Source organism: Bicyclus anynana, chromosome 1 (genome assembly GCF_947172395.1).
Source record: "Bicyclus anynana chromosome 1, ilBicAnyn1.1, whole genome shotgun sequence".
Taxonomy (NCBI): domain Eukaryota; kingdom Metazoa; phylum Arthropoda; class Insecta; order Lepidoptera; family Nymphalidae; genus Bicyclus; species Bicyclus anynana.
Window position 1 is genome coordinate 18,322,801 of NC_069083.1, and position 21,110 is coordinate 18,343,910.

The window sequence follows — 21,110 nt, forward strand, 5'->3', positions numbered from 1 at the left end:
GAGAAGCAGTTGGATCACTCATGCATCTGGCTATAGTCAGTAGACCTGACATAATGTATGCTGTGAGTTTAGTTAGTCGTTATTTGGATAGTTATGATATAACTCATTGGAACGTTGTAAAAAAGATATTCAAGTATTTAAAAGAGACAAAAGATTATGGTCTTCTTTATTCACCAGCATCACAGAATATTGTTGAGGGATACAGTGATGCTGATTATGCAAAAGACACTGAAACCAGAAGATCCATGACAGGATATGTCTTTATGAAAAATGGTGCTGCAGTTACCTGGGCAAGTCAGCGTCAGCAGAGCATAGCTTTGTCGACCACTGAGGCAGAATTTATGGCTGCATGTGCTGCCACTAAAGAAGCTATGTGGATAAAAAGACTTTTACAAGATATTGGTGCATATTATCAGGACTCCGTGTGTTTAAATGTGGATAATCAAAGTGCTATATCATTAATTAAAAATGTGGACTATCATAAACGTTGTAAACACATAGACGTCAAATATAACTTTATTAAGGAAAAGTTTCATGAAGGTGAAATAGATTTGAACTATATATGCACTAGTGAAATGAATGCAGATTTATTTACAAAGGCCTTATCTAAAGAAAAGTTTAGGTATCTTAGAAAGAAGATAGGGGTTTGTAAACTCAATAAGTAATAATTTGATTGAATAGAATCAATGGGTAATAATTTGGAGAGAGTATTGTAGTATAAAATTATTATCATGTAACCTGTGGCAATACTGTTTACATATCTGTGGTAACTTGTCAATACTCTATATTTTCACTCTTTGCTTTTTGACGGACTTGTGATTTGCGTTTCTCTTGTAAAAATTCTTTTTATGTTTTCAATAAATCTCAAACCACTAATATCGTGTTTATCTAAAAACTATATTAATAACTTTAGCTAACGATAATTTTGTTATTTTTGAGTTAAAAAAAAAAAGAAAAAATACGTGATCATTAAATTTTGTTTATGTACAAAATATAAAAATATCCGCACTAAAAAAATTTTCTTCCTGTATAAGTAGGAGTATTAGTCATAGACAGCAAATAAAGTAGTGTTCTGTGCTGTGAAGTGTGAACTGTCAAATGTCAAATCTTCTTTCACTTATTAATACAAAATCAAAAAAATTATCATAGTATATGGTAATTCTGCAATAAATGAAAGGTTAAATTCACATTAAAATAAAAGAAATCATCGTTTTAATTACAACTTCTTTCTTCTTTTGATATGAAAATACGACATTTATAAAAGAATTAAAGTTATAATTTAATTTTATAAATGCACATTTAATACCCATAAAACTCAATATCTTTATTTTTCATAATGGTTTGTGACTCATGTCTGCTTGGGTTCTTTTTATGTCGTTTGTATTGTTTTTGTGCAAACTCTATATATTTAACATAGACGAATTAGAAATGGAAATGGATCGCACCCAAATGCAGCAACAAAATTGTCTGTCGTTTTTTGAAGGGTACGAGGTAAACTCAGTCATCGATAATATTTAACAAAAATAAATAATAAAATATTTAACAAGAATAATATAATCTGTACACAGAATATTAAATTAATGAATCGATGTTTTGCGTTTGTTAGAAGAATAGTATCTATTTTTCTTTTAGATATTGTTTTTATTACAAATTTATTATTTATTATAATTATGTTTTTGATGACCTCCGTGGCGCAATGGTATGCGCGGTGGATTTACAAGAAGGAGGTCCTGGGTTGGATTCCCGACTGGGCTGATTGAGGTTTTCTTAATTGGACCAGGTCTGGCTGGTGGAAGGCTTCGGCCGTGGCTAGTTACCACCCTACCGGCAAAGACGTACCGCCGAGCGATTTAGCGTTCCGGTACGATGCCGTAACCGAAAGGGGTGTGGATTTTCATCCTCCTCCTTACAAGTTAGCCCGCTTCCATCTAAGACTACCATCAGGTGAGATTGTAGTCAAGGGCTAACTTGTAAACAATAAAAAAAAAAAATCTTAGATTGCATCATCGCTTACCATCAGGTGAAACTGAAATCGAACGTCACGTCATCTTTTAGTGAATTAGAAGTTGTTGACCATTTTTCATGCCATTGAACTACTTACTACACAAACCGGAATGATTAGGGAGTTTTTTCAGTCGACGAAAACGATTACAACAATGAAACATCGATACGATATAAGTATACACGCGTTAGATCGTTGATTGATTGACAAAGAGGTAACGTCTTGCGAGGCAGGTCCTTCCTTCTATAATTAGTCCAAGATAATTAATTAATTGTATGTGAATCCGGGCTCAAAAGGGCTAGAACCCAGAGCCGTAAAACTTATTATTAAAAATAAAATGTATGTGAATCGAAACGAAAAGTGTCGCCTAAAAGAACCTTTTTGAGGAGTGATATTGTTGTGTAAAAAGCCTAAAGTTGTGGACTATAATCTAAGCTCGTTATGAATGTTATTTAAACGGGTACATACCACGATAAAACGACGAGATTTTTATTTTCGATATTTCGACCCAGTTGCATGGATAGTGGTCACGACGGGACTGAAACGGGTAGATCGATTCTGCCCCTAACAGCTGACTTCACTTCTCATCTCGCAACTTCAGTCCCGTGACCACGATCCATGCAACTGGGTCGAATTATCGACAATAAAAACCTCGTCGTTTTATCGTGGTATGTACCCGTTTAAATAACATTCATAATGAACAACCACGAAATAAGTTTAAAATCATAAGCTCGTTATCCTCACAAAATGACAGACAATTTTGTTCGTGAATATGGGTGCGATACTAGTGGTCATGTACGATGCGATATTAGTCTGAGACATTGAGCCGTGTGTTGGTGGGCAGCAAACGATCGAGGAGTTCGCGACGCGCGTGGGCCAGCAGGCGGTGGTGCTGGTGGCGACGCCGGGCAAGCCCAACACGTCGTACCGCGTGTTCGGCGCCAAGCCGCTGGAGGACGTGGTGCGCAACCTGCGCTGCATGATCATGGAGGAGCTGGAGAACGCGCTCGCGCAGCAGGTAACGATTCACGCACGTCTATGCTCGCGGACATACATTCCATTCAAATACCTAACTAATGATAACTGAATTAGAATATCATTACGCCTTTGTACGAGCATATATATACATACGCAGAAGTATTTAGTCCGGGATCCGTAGAATATTATTTTTTTCAACTGTATTACTATCAAGTTAATTTTGGTAAGTAGCTTCATCTCGACGTGACGATCAACTTATTTATTTTCGAAAATTCTTGATTCTGGTAGCTAACTGAGTTACCAGTAAATGAAAATTTCTGAGCGTCAGAATGAGCGGACAATAGTTATACAACTTAACAGCCTCAATGTCCTACAAATTGCGTGGTACATTACATTATCTCATTCCGCCGCTCAGAAATTTTCATTTCCTGGTAACTCAGTTAGCTACCAGAATCAAGAATTTTCGAAAATAAAAAAGTTTATCGTATCATTGTGATGAAGCTACTCACGAAAAATTAACTCGATAGTAATCAGTTGTAAAAAAATGTTCTACGGATCCCGGACTAGTTGTTTTAAAAGCCCAAATAAATTGCGCGCGTATATTCGCTACTAGTCTTGGCGGGTGGAAGTTGTAATAGCAGAAGCTTATAGTAGGAGCTAATAAAAAACCTTGTCTATAATCTATATGTGAGTCGAGTTTTGGTATTGGTAAAAACCATAATACAAGCTTGTGTAGTGTAATAGTCGTCTTGATTTGATTAGGCTTAGCATTAACTGTCCAGAGCTAAGTTAAAACTATAACAGAACCTTCTGAACGCTGTGTTCGATAGATTAATTAACGTGCTAGTTTAGGGTTAAATTGAGTTAAGAGCTAGAGTCACCTCGGGCGAAGTACAACATTCTATAACAGAAGCTTGTAACCGATGATGTGGCGTTAGTTTAGCGTGATAGTTTAAGGTTAGAAGCTAATGAAGAACATCTATTCTGGTTATATGAAACCCCTATAACAGAAGCTGCTCGTGACTGACAGACATTATTCATTATTAACGCGATAGTGTAGGGTTAGGCTTAGCGTCAACTGTCCGGAGCTAATAAAGAGCGTCAGTTCGGGCGGGGCGTGTGCCCGCAGGCGCCGCCGCCGCCGCTGGACGACCCGTCGCTGTTCGAGCTGCCGCCGCTCATCATCGACGGCATCCCCACGCCCGTGGAGAAGATGACGCAGGCGCAGCTTCGCGCCTTCATCCCGCTCATGCTCAAGTACTCCATGGGTGAGTGTGGCCCTACCTTTATAACTTATACATTACAGGATTTCTCTAACTTATGGCTTTACCCTCCTTGAGGTTTTCAGATAAGAGTCAACCCGCCAAAGAGTCAAAACAAATCACCTCTTTTTATTTCAAAAGACATAGATTTGAGCCAATTGGAAATTAGAAATTCATTTTAAAATCATCGTGGTGGGCTTGCTATAGCAAATCTCAAATTTTGGAATAATATTAGCTGATTCTGGCCTTAGCATCAAGTTCATTCCTATAACTACTTTGTTTTTATCATGACTTGGCGTGAAAACCCACTGAAGTGTGTTTGTAGCAAAAGGTAAAATGAAATTCACCATTTTGCGTGAATTTGGTTGGGATGTAAATCTTGTCGCGAACCCCCTACCGGTCAGTATACCATCCATACCGTAAGGCGGGGATGAATTTGTTTATAAGTCGACAATACATTTCTACAATCAAAACTGTTAAAAAATGGAGAATTAAAAATACCTACTTGTGATTTTTTAATTAGATTATTTATAGGTAGATGACAGTTACAATGGTATTACAGTGCGCGGCAAGCCGGGCTGGGGGCGCGAGTCGACGCGGCCGCCGTGGTGGCCCAAGGACCTGCCGTGGGCCAACGTGCGCATGGACGCGCGCTCCGAGGACGAGAAGCAGAAGGTATGCTGCAGCACTCGCATCTATACTACAGCCGATCTTGATGAATACTGTTTACTAACAAACATTAAAAATGAGGGTATAAATCACTAGTCATTTCACACCTAATAATAATTAAAATTAACTTGTTCTTAAATTAATGAAAATGAATTTGATTAATAAGCTTTAACCATATCTAATTGTTTTAAGCTTATTATATATAACATTTTATAAACAAACCATACATAATTTAAAATAAATAAGTTGTGAAATTATATGCGTTTTCTACCTTCAATTGTAATTTCTTTGTTGGTAAACAGTACTCATCTAGAAAGACTGTAGTATAGCTATCTAGCGGCTCACTGCAGGCCCAGACCTCCTTTGTTTATCATCATCATCATCCTTATTACCTTATTCACGGCAGGATATAGGCCTCTCTTATGGACTTCAAAACAACACGGGTTTGAGCTAGAGTTTGAGTGGGTCAGTCGCCAGAACCTCGTTGGTCAATCTGTGAAAGGGTGTGCTGTTTAAAATACTAAAATTTGGAACAGTCATTGATTTGACACGGAAACTGTGAGTTTTTTCGTAGTACAAAATAGCCTATATGTTAATTCAGGATATATTTTAGCTCCAGTTCAGTGCGGCATAAACACAGGAACTTCCGCCTTATGAATAGTCACTAGAGCAAACCACGACTCTTTCCTCGATCGCGCAATACAGGTACACGCTAGGACTGGTGTATATACGATTTAGTTATAACGACGCACGTCTCGTCCTGTAGATTGAGTCCTCGACTGTCTATATTACGCAGTCGAGGACTCGACTATACGGTTTGTTATAACGCGGCTCATCCCGTCCCGCAGATGTCGTGGACGCACGCGCTGCGGCAGATCGTGATCAACTGCTACAAATACCACGGACGGGAAGACTTGCTGCCCGCCTTCAACGAGGAGGAGGACGACAAGGGACCTCCCACGCAGCCCGTGAGTGTTGCCATCGCATATGTTGTACAAATCAAAATCACAAATCCCGCGTGAACCATGGATTGTTCTGTTATTAAAAATAGCCTATATGTTGCTCAACAACCTCGTGGTATTTAACAGTAAAAGTACCATTTAAATAGGTTCAGCCTTTCCATACACAAAAATTTTAAAAAGCTTGATTGTGTTTTAGTGTTGTTTAAGTAAATCTAAGCACTTGGGAAGACAGTTATTTTGAAATCCCAGACTGATAAATTTCATTTATATTGTATTGATGTTCTACTTTCATAATAAAGTAGATTAGTAAAATATCATTATAGGTTTTACTATTATTGGTTGTAATGTTTGTGTGAGGAAGTGAAGGAGTATCAGTAAAGCGGAAACATATTAATTTACTATTCTTGAAAACTAATACCTGCCTGTAAATGCCTGCTAGTAAATAAATAAATGTTGGTGTAATACGCTTTTAGTAATAATCTTTTAACTACCCTAATAATTTAAAGATGTTTTTCTGCTTTGATAACACTTCTCCATGAATTTAAAATAATTCCACAAAAAAACTAAGAGTGTTTGTAAACATTGTTTTTTTTTTTTCTACGTAAATTTTGTTGGTTGCTGTTAGTTTGATGGAAGGTAAAGATTTACGTCCTGTCAAAATAATCTTATTAATAGTATTTATTCGTTCACTAATTAATGCACTTCTTGATCCACGCTTCATTTTGGAATGCTGCCCTATCGGATTTGGTAACGAAATCTTTAAAAAATGGTATCCTGTACGACATTGAAAAATTTTCTATACTTTACTTGGTTATAATTTGTATCGTCTATTTTCTGCACGGGTATATGAACTGTGTTACGCGGTTATATACTTGACATTACAAATATGTGCGTACTTTGTTTCGCATATCCGTACGTTGTGAACGCATATATCCGTACGTTTTGACCGCACATCGTATGCTGAAAACGCAAATGTCTGTACGCTGTGAACGCACATCGTACGTTGTGAACGCAAACTGTACGTTGTGAACGAACATCCGTACGTTGCAACCGCAAATGTCCGTACGTTGTGACCGTACACAACTTGCACCTACTTGCGAACGCACATACGAACATGACCGTTCGTGCCGGACGTGCGCGGTCGTGCAGATAGCGGCGTGCATGCCGGGCGCGAGCTCCAACTCGTCGAGCGGGTCGGGCGCGGGCGCGCGCTCGCAGGGCGCCGTGCTGTCATCAACACAAGTGTGCATCGACCAGATGACGCTGGCTGATGTCGATGTATGCGCCTCAACAATCTGTTTTTTTTTTATTTCTATCTGTATGTAGGACTACAGGTGGAGTGTGCCTTCTAAAAAATAGGAAAAGTAAATGAAAATTTGAATAAATCAAGTTGTCGTACGTTTGTCTTGCACATCACTTATGGGACGAAAGAGACAGCTGCATTTTCAATTATCAACACTAATAAATCATACAAAGGATGTGCTTAAGGTGCCGTTGTATACGTCGACAGATGTCGCAGTACGCGCCCGCCGTGCTGCAGACCATCACCAACCCCGACGGCACGGTGTCGCTCATCCAGGTGGACCCCAACAGCCCCATCATCACGCTGCCTGACGGCACCACCGCGCAAGTTGTGAGTACACCAGCTTAGGCTCAGTCCAGAAAGGGCGAATTAACCGATTAGCGCCGCGATTCTTTCGCGCGTATTACGCGCGACCGTTGCGTCCGCAAGGAGCGTACTAACGCGCGAGCATGAGAAGGAATTCAGTACGAAACATGGAGTTGAACGTGCACTCGCTCTAGAATTCGCGCGTTAACTGGACGCAACAAGGCGTCCCAAGTATCACGACTCGCGCGCAGTACGCGCGAATCACACGCGATTCGTGAGTCTGGCGTAGTGCACGCGATTTACGCGCGTATTTTGAATCCGCGCGATGCTTGTGGACGCGATGTATTGATGTCTAGTACTTCGACAACGCGCGTATGAATTAGCGACGAATTCGCCCCTTCCGGACAAGGTCTTACACTGTGTCGGCGGCAGATGTCGCAGTAAATGATCAGATCCGTGTGTGACGTAACCCGTGTGTACAGATCCACAGCGGCGCGGACGGCGCGGACGGCGCGGTCACCGTCGACCTCAACGCCGTAGCGGAGGCGACGCTCAACCACGACGGGCAGATCATACTCACCGGGGAGGACGGACAGGGTGTGTATTACACTCACCTTCTGGCTAGCTTCACCACCTTCTGATACGTGCCCGATAGCTCATTCACAAGTTTTATCTTTATTACTTGCCGTTCGACCCATAGATAAAACACTTATATCTGGTATAGATGCGCAATGTTGAAAAATTTTCATCAATTATTTTTATAACTAAGATTATTATAGATCACTAGTAATAGCTAACATAGATGACGTCCGGATTATCGAGTTTTCAATAGTACGTTTATGTGTGCGCAGGCTACCCGGTGTCGGTGTCGGGCGTGATCACGGTGCCGGTGTCGGCGTCCGTGTACCAGTCCATGGTGGCCAGCATGCAGCAGCAGGACGGCGTGTGCATGGCGCCGCTCGTGCAGGTGCGCGCGCGACACGCCCGCTCGCTCATCAAGCTAGAGATTGAGTGACGCTCCCTGCTCGGAGTAGAGATGGAGTAGCGCGCACGCTGCTCGGAGTAGAGATGGAGTAGCGCGCACGCTGCTCGGAGTAGAGATGGAGTAGCGCGCACGCTGCTCGGAGTAGAGATGGAGTAGCGCGCACGTTGATCGAAGTAGAGATATGAGTAGCTAGAAATGGAGAAGCGCGCGCTGCTCAATGTACAAATATGAGTATCGTGCACGCTGCTCAAGCTAGAAAGGGAGTAACGCGCACGCTGATCGAAGTAGATATATGAGTAACGCACACGCTGCTCGGCCGTCTGCGTTTCTGTAGAGATTGAGTAGCGCGCACGCTTACTAGAGTATCTCAGATCTCTGTCACAACTCTGAGTGTTACTCTTAACGCCCGCACGCTGCTCAGAGTATAGGTCGAGTAGCGCGCATGCTGCTCAAACCAGAGATTGAGTAGCGTTCAGATTGCTCAGAATAGAAGTATTGCACGAGTGCTTGTACAATTCTACCATTTTTAGAACTCTCATTGACAGAAGTCAGCCTTATACTTAATGGAAACGAATATGTAAGGGTTGACATTTAACTTATTAAATCATTAATTACAGTGATTTTAGGCGCTTAAACGAGCGACTTGCTTGCTATCTTAAAGTGCGCATAAACAAAAAATCTGAAAGATAAATAAAACATGTAATTATTTTCAATCAAATATAATGTATGATGTCATAAAACTGTGCCATTTAAAACAAAGTTAATTTGAAACCACACAGTGATCCATTGTGATATTATAATTATAGATATATAAAACAATATTTTATACAAATTTTATATATTTATGATAGATCTCTACTTACTACAGTTACTATGTTTACCAAATAAATAAAATATATGGCATTTTATAGGTCCAGTCACACAGAAGGAGCACTCTTAGTTTGTTGGAAAGTATAAAGTTGGTTGGAATTTAGTGTACATTTAAAATTGGTCGGGCATACACCTACAAAATTGTTTGATATTTAACCACTTATCAGTCATTTTATGGAAAACTAGAGGGCTGGAGCTAAAAAATGTTATAAATAAAGAACCACTCGATCGATTTTGTGATGAAACTTCACATAAAGCATCTACTAAATAGTTCGAACAAAGCCTAAACATTTGGTTTGAAAAATGAATCCGTGCTTGAGTTAAAAAATTACAACAAAAAGTGGCATTGAATTTTATATATATAGTTTATTATTTTCAGTTGGGTATTTTTTGTTTGACATTTGTTTGGAGCTTTGACCAGTGCTCTTTTTGTGTGCAATATTTTTTAAATTATTATAACAGGCAGTGAGATATTGAATATCTTAAGTACAAAGTCATTAGCTATTAATTATTATTTATTTTAGATATAGTATACTACATTTATTGTTTTTATTTTTTTAGTTTGAAAAATTCGGTTTTCGTTGAAATCTTTATCGTGCAATTTGTGCCAAATTAATCAAATCTTATATTTGTTACGTTTCGAAATCCTCCTAAAATCCTATTTTTATCCAAAAGTAAGCAATGTATGGTATCACTTCGATGTTACTTCACTTCGTTCCGAAGTCACACTGCTCCCGTCGTCCTGTCCGGCGCGTATTTATAACAGTGACAATAATTCTAGATCACGAACAATAACAAAAGATCATTATTGCAAATTTACAACAACTCGATATTGTCGAGTGATTGTAGACCTTATGTCACTAGTACTACGGTCCTCCGTTACATTATATTTGTAGAAATGGACTAAAATTTTTCATAATATTCTAATGCAAACGTCTCAGTAAAATATAAGGACTCTGTCTCATATATATTGGTGTCATGTATCTGTTTCTATAACTCGAGTAAAATATAATATTATGTACATATTTTTTCCCGAGACATTCAAAACTTCGATCGTTTTCTCAGTATATATTGTCAAAGTAAAATAGGTCTTATTCTGTATGTATCAAAGTTTATTCTACATTTCCAATTTTACTATCGAAACGTATGTAGAAGGTCAACCTCGATATGAGATGCAATAAGTTGTAAACTCGTTCCTTCATTTTGGTGTTTAAAAGTTTCAAAAAAATCGTGTTTATTCAGGGTCAAATGTCACAAAAATCATTTTTTACAAACAAAATTAAGATTACGTAATACAGGTTACAGCTTTTTGTCTCTCATTCCATTCATTAGTACAATGTGGATGATTTTAACTTAAAACAAAAGTCACAATAAATATCATAGAGAAAGAAGATTCATAAGTTCTACTTGATATCATCTATATTAGACTATGACTGTTTGGGGTTTTTTTTTTTACTTTCATGGCACTTAAATGTACTGTGTAGTATATTTTTTACCAAAGAAGTATTTAAGGCCTGTGCGCATGTATTTGTCAGTATTGCCATGCTATTTATTTTATCAAATTAATTTTAGTAGATTTTTTGTTTTATTTACACTAAATTAGTTTTTTTAATAATTATTTAGTAAGAAAAGTGCAATAAACTTTGTCATAATTGTACATTAAGTCGAATTGCTAATGACACTATTCCTATTAAAACTACATTTATAAACAAATAAAGGTACTATTTTGAAAAGTGCGTAGTTTTTGGGTAATTAAAAGTACAATCATATAGCTGGGAATATTTGCGTGAATATTTATCTACAAAATAATCCTTTGAAATTTTAGTTAATGTATTGTTAATTATATTATTTTATTTAGTGTCATTATTGTTCCTATTATTGCAATTTGAAAGTTATAGGATTCGATCCACACACATTAAATTATTATTGTTCAAAACCCCTAGCACAGGGGTTTTAGAATATTTGGTATGAAAAGTATAGGAGAGGGGTTATTCGAAGTGACTGTGTGCGTCATTACCTAGTGGCCTGTCGCCAAGTGGCACATCGACTCTCTTTCTACAAACGCTAACGCTTCGAAAACCAGAAAAATGTATGGGAATGACGGATCCGATCGATAACTTGATCACGTGACCTGTTGATAGCAAACCCAATACATTTTTGAGTTTTCGAAGCGTTTGCGATCGTAGAAAGAGATTCCATGCCACTTGGCTACCAGTCAAGATCGGGAAGAATCATAAAATTGTTGTAGAGTGTTCTTTAAAAGTGCATGACAATATTTATTTAATAGTTTTTAATTTGTTGTCTTTAAGTTGTAAGTATAATAATAAAGTCTGTTGTGCACATTGTGTTATATCAATGCCTTAAGTATTTTTGCTTGTTAGGTTATATTAAGAGTTTTATGTGTATATTTGGTTTATTTTAATTTTATTTTTAAATACATAAGTAGAAAATTATATATATTTTTTGTGTTACGTTTTGTTTTTTGTTTTCTGCGCACTGGGAATTTTGTTAATTTGACGTAAGTAGGTACTTATACTAAAATTATGAATGGGAAGTCTGTTTCTCTATCAATTATTCACGACTACATTACGGAACCCTGCACTGCGCGTGGCCTTTTTTTTTCGGAGGAGGGAAAGTTCTCATGGACACCCATCTTGAATAATGGACTCTTACCGGTTAAAAACCCCTCCTACCTTCTAGACGCTCGTGTCTCTGCCATAAAGCCTACCTCCAACGTCGCGAGTCTTATTTACCCCCCATTTTCCTTGATTTTCATTATACACACGCACAAAATTTTTTAACCAACATCAATTAATTTTAGTATATATATATTAATATTGTATATCATCGATCTCCTATTAAAAAGTGGATGCACAATCAGCGACCAAAACACGTCCCCACTCAATAAATGCCAAACACAACTTCTTGGCACTCATACCAAGTAATCGCATTTGCAATTAATGCAACTCAATTCTTAAGGTTGAATTTGCTCTGAATTTGGGACTTTATTGAATATTGGACTATATGTAAAGGCCTTTAGGTATAATTTTCTTTACCAATAATTCTAAAACTGTCAAAGCAAAATTGGCCAGTTTTTGAGTGAAATTTTGTACATGATTGTGCGTCCTTTTACTATAAGAGGTCAATGTAATGTAATGTATACATATAAAATTCCCAGTGCAGTAGAGTTTACGCTATGTTTCTACACTTTCTGCCAGTTACACAATAAACACCGATTGTGTATGTGTGTGTTTTATTTTGAGTTGCTGTAGTGTGTGTTTGTGTGACGTCACAGAACTGCCTCGCTGCACGATAGGTGTGTATACATTTATATTTTATTAATTTTTATTACTAGTAGTAGCTTATTGTTATATTTGTGGAACATCCATATTTGTAAATAATTAACCTTCTTTTATTAAAATAAATTTAAAGGAAATGTTTAAAGGTTAAACTATAGGTATAATTTATTAAATACGACGAACTTAGTTTTAAGTTAAAACAGACAAATGTTAAAATAATTTAAAACGTGGATGGTGATCGTCTTAACTAAAAAATGGATTTCCATATGTTTATTCAAATTGTATACGTACATAGACAGACGCCTTACAGACTAGTCATTATTGAATGCTTTGTTTCTGACAGAAATTTAGAAATGAATATTGGCAGTAATTAAGAAAGCGTATTATCTTGTTACCTACTAAAATAACAGCTACTATTGAATACTAGAAGAAACTCGCGGTTTCACCTGCGTAGTTCCCGTTCCCATGGATATAACATAGCCTATGTTTTTTGAGTTTATTCGAAACATACAAAATATTACATATTTCGTCTTTATATTATTAGTATAGATGTTGTGACGTCACAATGTTAGTAAAACAGGCTCATGTGCAGGTCGACCAGAACGGCGAGACGCTGGAGGCGATCTCCATGAGCGGCGGCGTGGCGCAGGTGATGCTGCAGGGCGGCGGCGGCGAGACGCAGGTGCTGCAGGTGCTCAGCCTGAAGGACGCCACCGTGCTCACCAAGGCCATGGTGAGTGTCTCACTGCTGGCCGGCTGCGAGAGCATGAGCGGCGGCAGGCGCAGGTGATGCTGCAGGGCGGCGGCGGCGAGACGCAGGTGCTGCAGGTGCTCAGCCTGAAGGACGCCACCGTGCTCACCAAGGCCATGGTGAGTGTCTCACTGCTGGCCGGCTGCGAGAGCATGAGCGGCGGCAGGCGCAGGTGATGCTGCAGGGCGGCGGCGGCGAGACGCAGGTGCCGCAGGTGCTCAGCCTGAAGGACGCCACCGTGCTCACCAAGGCCATGGTGAGTGTCTCACTGCTGGCCGGCTGCGAGAGCATGAGCGGCGGCAGGCGCAGGTGATGCTGCAGGGCGGCGGCGGCGAGACGCAGGTGCTGCAGGTGCTCAGCCTGAAGGACGCCACCGTGCTCACCAAGGCCATGGTGAGTGTCTCACTGCTGGCCGGCTGCGAGAGCATGAGCGGCGGCAGGCGCAGGTGATGCTGCAGGGCGGCGGCGGCGAGACGCAGGTGCTGCAGGTGCTCAGCCTGAAGGACGCCACCGTGCTCACCAAGGCCATGGTGAGTGTCTCACTGCTGGCCGGCTGCGAGAGCATGAGCGGCGGCAGGCGCAGGTGATGCTGCAGGGCGGCGGCGGCGAGACGCAGGTGCTGCAGGTGCTCAGCCTGAAGGACGCCACCGTGCTCACCAAGGCCATGGTGAGTGTCTCACTGCTGGCCGGCTGCGAGAGCATGAGCGGCGGCAGGCGCAGGTGATGCTGCAGGGCGGCGGCGGCGAGACGCAGGTGCTGCAGGTGCTCAGCCTGAAGGACGCCACCGTGCTCACCAAGGCCATGGTGAGTGTCTCACTGCTGGCCGGCTGCGAGAGCATGAGCGGCGGCAGGCGCAGGTGATGCTGCAGGGCGGCGGCGGCGAGACGCAGGTGCGACAAAGATGTACCGCCAAGCGATTTAGTGTTCCAATACGATATCGTGTAGAAATCGAAAGGGATGTGGATTTTTATCACTCCTAACAAGTTAGTCCGCTTCCATCTTAGATTGCATCATCACTTACCATCAGGTGAGATTGTAGTCAAGGTATTCTTTAATCAAGAAAGGTTTCATTCAGTCACTATAATATGAACTTTACTTTCCAGCAAGTAAAGTCGGAGCGCGACGCGGTGGTGGCGGACTCCTAGCTACTGACCCTGGTGGCGAACTCGCCGCCGCCTCACATGCAGGAGCCGCTCGAGCACACATAGCGCCTGGATAGGCGCCCGGCAGCCAGCGCCCAGCCGCCCGGCCGAAACTGTACTGACACCGTCATACGACAGACTAAGGACGCATTTGTCACTGACGCGTGAAGTACCTTTGTGGTATGGACTAAACCTCGCTCCGGCGCAGAAACGAATCGTGTGCTTATAGGCCTTACGACAGGCTATAGTGATGTCCAACGTTTGTGAATGATATTTACGTCAATATGAGACATTGTACCCAGGCAATACTTAGCCCAAAGTATGGGTAATACGATTTCTACCTATTGCCCTTAGTACGAATGCATAACTCGCAAATGTTGATGGTTTTCGATTTTTATCGAAATTTTATTCCACGCAAAGATATGGCAACTTCGATATATTCGTGTGATTAATTCGTAGTTGCCTGTGATATTTAATTAAAAATAGTTGTCGTCTATAGACGTCTGTGTAAATATGTAATATTAGAAAAGTCTCATACCTTTGAGACATATTAAATCAAGTACCAAAAAATTAGAAAGTCATGCTTAGAAACGCAAATAATGTGTGTGAAAGGAGTTAAGGCCTAATGATTCCTGAGAGTGTTGTGAGGGACAGGCTCTTATGTATTGTTCAAACCATATCCGTAAGAAAAAACATCGCATGTTTAGAAATAATTTCACGAGTGAGAATTTAGTAATGCTATGACAGTAACGTTATATAAATATATTTTGATAGCGATGGTTTGACTGACCAGCTGTTTATGTTTTAGATGATTTGTACAGAGTATTTTGGATTATTTCAAACAACAACAAACTAATATAATTAAGCAACTTAACGACAGGTTATATATTTACATTGAGATATTTGGAAACGAGAGGTTATTCAAAATAAGTTAGCATATCAGATCGAGTCAGTAGAAGACCAAAATGGAAAATACGTAGATGCGCGGGTATGAAGTCGTGCGCTCGGGGCATCGCTACTCCCCCGCCCTTGCGGACCATCGTAAATGTTACGAATGAACTTTCCAAGCTATAGCAATATAATTATAATAAATAGTCCATCGAACCGAACGGGTCTAAAATTCCATTCAATTTAATTCATCTATGTCTAGTTATTCAGTCATACTCGGGTTTCGAAAATCATGCAAGTTGTGCAATTTCGTACTAAGGTGATGTAACGTTACTGTTTTAGCAGTCAGTTGGTGGCAGAATGTACGAGCGTGTATTGTGACTACGTCACAGGTTTTACTGATAAGTAGCGTAATTTTATACTTGTACCTCTAGTGCGAGTTTTTCGAAAACATTGAAGGAGTCAAATTTACTTTTCGAAAACAATGAAATCTCAAACTCGTACTAGGGGTAGTGATCTCGATGATCATAAAATATAAATGCCATTAAATGGGACTAATTAACTTAATTTATTTATTTAACTAATTTATTGAATTAACTATTTATTAACTATATTTTTTAGATTAATAAATCACTAAAATTGACCTTTATGTCTTAAAAAATGTTTGTAACTTTAGTGATTTACATCTAAAGATATGCGGTTCGTTCGAGATGAAAAAGGGGTAGATTGTACATATTTAAAAAGGCATATTAAAACTATCTAGTTTTTGGCAACCTCAGGGCGTAATCTCATAAAAGTTATATTTATTACATTTATAGTTATCGCCCCGGAAGCGTGGACTTCATCCTAATTGCCTACTTTGAGTGTATTATTTTTATGTAAAAATAATTCGTATTTCTTTATTAATTTTAAACTAATGATTTTTTTTTCTTTTAATTTGTATCTACCTCTTTTCATTTCAATAATCATGGTCTATACAGAAATCAGTTAAGTGCAATATTTTTGTTTTTTACAAACACCAATCGCGTTTATATTATTTCGTAAGATTCTAAAACATCTTTATTTATTTATTTTTGTTTTTAATATTATACACAAATTAATTTAATATTTATTATTTTACATTCCTTTTAACTTAATTTATTTATTTAAGAGTATTTGTTAAGAACTTTGTTATTTTTGTCTAAGAATTGTTTGTTGAATATTGCGGGCCGCGTTGGGAAAGTTGAAATGGTTGTATGTTTGACATTCTTCGTCATAAATTAAGTTTACTTCGGTAAATATACAATAAAGCTTCAATTCTACTAAGAATATTATATAAGTATGATATACAGTATATATGCGAAAACTGATAAGATATTGTTTAAAGGTACGTAGGTACCCGTGATTGATTTTGTAGTAATTTTTGTCATTCATAGTACACAGTAAATAACTCTATTTGAGCTAGAGCTATTTACAGTTTCAAATAGAGTTATTTACAGTTCTAAACGTTTATATTTCACTGGTAACTTAATTTATTATTTAGCTTTGTTATTCATTTAGAGAAAATACTACAATATTGATGGTCATTTCTCTTGTAATCTTAATATATCGATAAATAGGTATGCCGTTTGTGGCACATCACTGTCTCTTTTATAATAAGTAAAAGCGAGTGAGACAACATTATCACCACTGACGTATTTCCCAGGTTTTACGAACTTTACTTCTATGAGGTTTTTGTTGATTACTTTAATAGAATAAATAGAATAAAGCTGGTACGTTTGATTTAAAGGCGTGCTTTGAGATGCACCAAAAGTTATTAAAACCAGTTTCAACTTTTCTGGCGAGGTTTCTACCCAATCTAGTCTTACCCAGTCATTAACGAAACGATCTAGTCTTACTGAAGAGAGTATACAAAAAAAAACTTTTTTATAATATGTAATTAAATTTGTAACATACGTACCTCTAGTTGAATTAAAGTACCTATCTAATGTATTTACTTAATTATTGTACAGTTTTCTAATTCGGTAGTCCACGAATGTGTGTGTCACTGTTGAAAGTAGTGTTACTCTTTTTAATAAAGGAAAGGGTGACAATGCTTTAATGAGTTTTAGTAGAAGATTTATATTAGAAACGACCTTCACCCATCTGTTTATTAGATGAAGTGTTTTTATTTTTATATTAAAGGAGATGGTCCAAAATTATATGGAGCCCAGGTTCAGTTCAGATCATTGTACCCTGGCTGAAATAAAAGAAAATATTTTTTTTAACTATTTTCGATTACACAAATCTACGAATTTACTTTAATTCTTTCGAAATAATATTCATTCTCTCCCAAGAAATGCAACACGAAAATATGAGTAGCAATGGCGGATTGATGATGTTTTCAACGCAATAGTCGTTTTGACGTTTGCTGTCAAATGTCATGTCATAGTTGCTTTATGGGCGCCATCTTGATATAACTCAAAAACTTAGGTTTTTAATTTTTTTTTTATTTATTTCTTTTTATTTAGTTACATTTATTGAGGTATTTATATTTAAACAAATACCCTGTATTTTTTAAATTTTAATGATACGGGGTACAAGAGTGGGCCTGAAATGGACCAGCTCCTTTAGTATGTTACAAAATATATTATTGTGAGTAGGTTGCCTAAAACTTCCTGGCCAAACTACCAATCATTATTAACTATCATTAATGGTACTAACCTACTTGCAAAATATTTTTTAACATCGTAATTTTGTGTATAACACTTTCATCCATCAAACAGATGGGTGAAGGTCGTTTCTAGTATGGATCTCAGACTATTTCGTTTGTAGACCGAGAGCCTGTGATAACCAGGAATACCTCATTTAGCAACGCTGAAAGTTTGTCAGCTCCTGCTACCACTACTACCTTAGGTAACTAAAGGTAATTTGGAAGTAAGGTTAGGACCTTGGTGGGTTTGGAAGGTAACAAGGCTCTATTTTCCAAATATTAAACGTAATTCTTTTTTATATGATTTGGATTTGTCATATTATAATGCTGAGTGTTACCAGCTCCTCGAGTACGGGTGGTATTTACATTCATTATTTTATTATAAAAAGGAAGTATTTGTAAAAAGTTGGTACAACTGTGATAGTATAAATAAAATGTTATGTGAGTTCAGTTCTTTGTTAGGCAGCGTAGATGTTGCCACGCTGCTAGTCTCGTTAGTGATTTTGTTGACTTAAACCTACACCCAATGTCACAAGTCCTGGGCCCTGCTCTAGGTGTTTCCTCTACCACAAAATGATGGTACAATCACTGTCGCTGCCACCCGACACGTTATATTAAATGAAATGAAAATTTATTATTTATAGTTTTACAATCACTGATGTGGCTGAGACCTTCCTTCTTTTAAGTAAAAACCTGTGTCAGAAGATCTCGGTCTTCCTTATTAACAAATTTATGAGTAAAATATTAAAAAATTAGCTTTATATTTAGACGGTTGGAGTGCCTGAGCCCTTGAAATCTTCTAAAGCCACAGTCCAAACTATAATTTGCTACTCTACTTGGGTACCTATGGTAAGAGATTGGGCTTACTTTCAGCCTTAAATGTGGTATGTACATGAATTGTATACAACCGAATTAGCCTTTACATGACTAGAACTCGTGCAGGGACCCAACTGTTTATGTTTTCTGTAATGTTTGGCATATTTGAGTGCCAGTTAAACACAGCAAAGTGCCCACATTTTCGTTCTAACATGATTTTATTGCATAGATACAGCGACTTAAAAGACCTCTTAGGTACCTAATGAAAACAAAACAAACATATGCAGACAGGTTACGACATTAGTTGTATGTTTTAGGGTAATATTTTGAGACAGGCTTTGAGTTTTTTATTATTATTATTATTTACAAGTTAGCCCTTGACTACTATCACACCTGATGGTAAGTGATGATGCAGTCTAAGATGGAAGCGGACTAACTTGTTAGGAGGAGGATGAAAATCTACACTCCTTTTCGGTTTCTACACGACATCGTACTGGAATGCTAAATCGCTTGGCGGTACGTCTTTGTCGGTAGGGTGGTAACTAGCCATGGCCAAAGCCTCCCACCAGCCAGACCTGGACCAATTAAGAAAATCTCAATCGGCCCAGCCGGGGATCCGTTTTGTAAATCCACTGCGCATACCTCTGCGCCACTGAGGCAGTCAAAAATTTAGAAGTTCGATGAATTTTTATGTAAAGGCCGATAAATATATATGGTGGTGGCATAAAACACCTTTATAACCAGTCCACAAGGTTTTAAGCTAGGGTAAGCACTGGACATTGTAGGTACAAAATCGAAAATTCTTACTATACAGGTTCAAGGTATTATTTTAGTATGTAGGAAGTATACGCCACTATTTATACCTATGTAACTAGTATTTTTAAGAATATAAGCAATATTTTAAACATGACCAATATTTCCCTTTACCCCTTCCACTAGTAGTTGGCGCGACAATAAGGATCATAGAGAAATCCTTCATTAATAAAGGCCTTTGATTCCGGCTTCGACCGTGGAGCTACCAAGGGAAATGTTAGTTTTACACAATCATATACCTAACCACCACGGGAGTAGCCAGGATTCTATCTAGGGGGGAGCTATCAGCTATACTGAAATCGAGGATTTCACATTTCAAATTGATACTGTCCGGCCGAAACCGAAACATCCACATAAGTTCACTTTTTCACTTCTAAGAAACAAAGTTAGTTAAATCTTAGAATATCTTAAATTTGGTATGAAACCTCGTAGACCGACCGCTCAGCTGAAGGAGGGGGGGGGGGGGGGACGCTACGCCCATGCTAAGCACCATTCCGTTTCATTCATATACCGAAAAATTTGAGTACCATATTTGAGTAATTCCGGAAAACTGATATTGTTACGAGTTGTAAGTACATTCTTTCATCCAAGTTATAAGCGGCCTCAATCAATTTCTCAAAATATCACCCCTATACACGTATAAGTTAAAAAAAACTATTGCATTATTTTTGGGAGAGTAGAATTTGTTAAATCTTTTAAGTAATATCTATCTCCAACCTACCCTTGCTTTCGTGTATTACCTAATATTGTTAATTTAGAAATATCTTATATTTGGTTCTGCGTTTACTATGCAATATAAGCCTAGGGGTCAAATATTATCATTTATAAATAAACCAACTATATTGTCAAATTCCAGGTGATTATTATTAAAACTAATGTTAAAAGGTACCTATAGTCGAAAAAAAATCTAGTCTATAAGATTACTAGGAATCATAGAAAAGTACAAAGCGATAATACCTATTTTAAATGTAAAGATTTTAGTTAATTTGTTCAATAAAAGACAATTTTAGTAATGAATAGTTAATATAATATTAATTTATTGTTTTCTCATTGTATGTTTTATTTTTGTAATTTAAAAGTTGATCTTTTTTTTTTTGAATACCAAAGAGCGATTGCGTTTTGTCCTTACGTTTAGAACAATGTGAAGCACAATTTTGTTGTTAAGTACAATGATTTGTGATTTGTAAATAATTGTATGACTGTGTGAATATTGCAATCATTAAAAGTAAAGTATTTACGTAAACGTATTTTTATTATCATTAAAACAACATTATCAGGATATTATTATATCCACTCATGTCTTTGTTGACGGTGCTCTAGACCAGCGGTTCCCGAATTCTTTTGACTTCGGAACCCTTTTTGTTTTACCATTTTCCGGCGGAACCCTAGCTTA

General features: G+C 38.1%; 1 protein-coding gene across 7 annotated transcripts in view; it reads left to right on the forward strand.

The window, feature by feature from the left end:
• LOC112048371 (DNA-binding protein Ewg) overlaps positions 1-20,960 on the forward strand; it is a 32,110-nt gene extending 11,150 nt beyond the window's left edge. For 3 of the 7 annotated variants that reach the window (XM_052883726.1, XM_052883706.1, XM_052883720.1), the window contains 8 exons: positions 2,847-3,020; positions 4,086-4,248; positions 4,805-4,917; positions 5,760-5,879; positions 7,384-7,506; positions 7,965-8,079; positions 8,334-14,191; positions 14,491-20,960. In XM_052883726.1, the coding sequence (XP_052739686.1) occupies positions 2,847-3,020; positions 4,086-4,248; positions 4,805-4,917; positions 5,760-5,879; positions 7,384-7,506; positions 7,965-8,079; positions 8,334-8,497 (972 nt within the window). In that variant the 3' untranslated portion in view covers positions 8,498-14,191; positions 14,491-20,960. Of the gene's footprint in view, positions 1-2,846; positions 3,021-4,085; positions 4,249-4,804; positions 4,918-5,759; positions 5,884-7,026; positions 7,152-7,383; positions 7,507-7,964; positions 8,080-8,333; positions 14,192-14,490 lie in introns of all 7 variants that reach the window. The other 4 variants (XM_052883713.1, XM_052883730.1, XM_052883731.1 and 1 more) reach the window with 3 other exon arrangements.
• Positions 20,961-21,110: the final 150 nt, after the last annotated feature.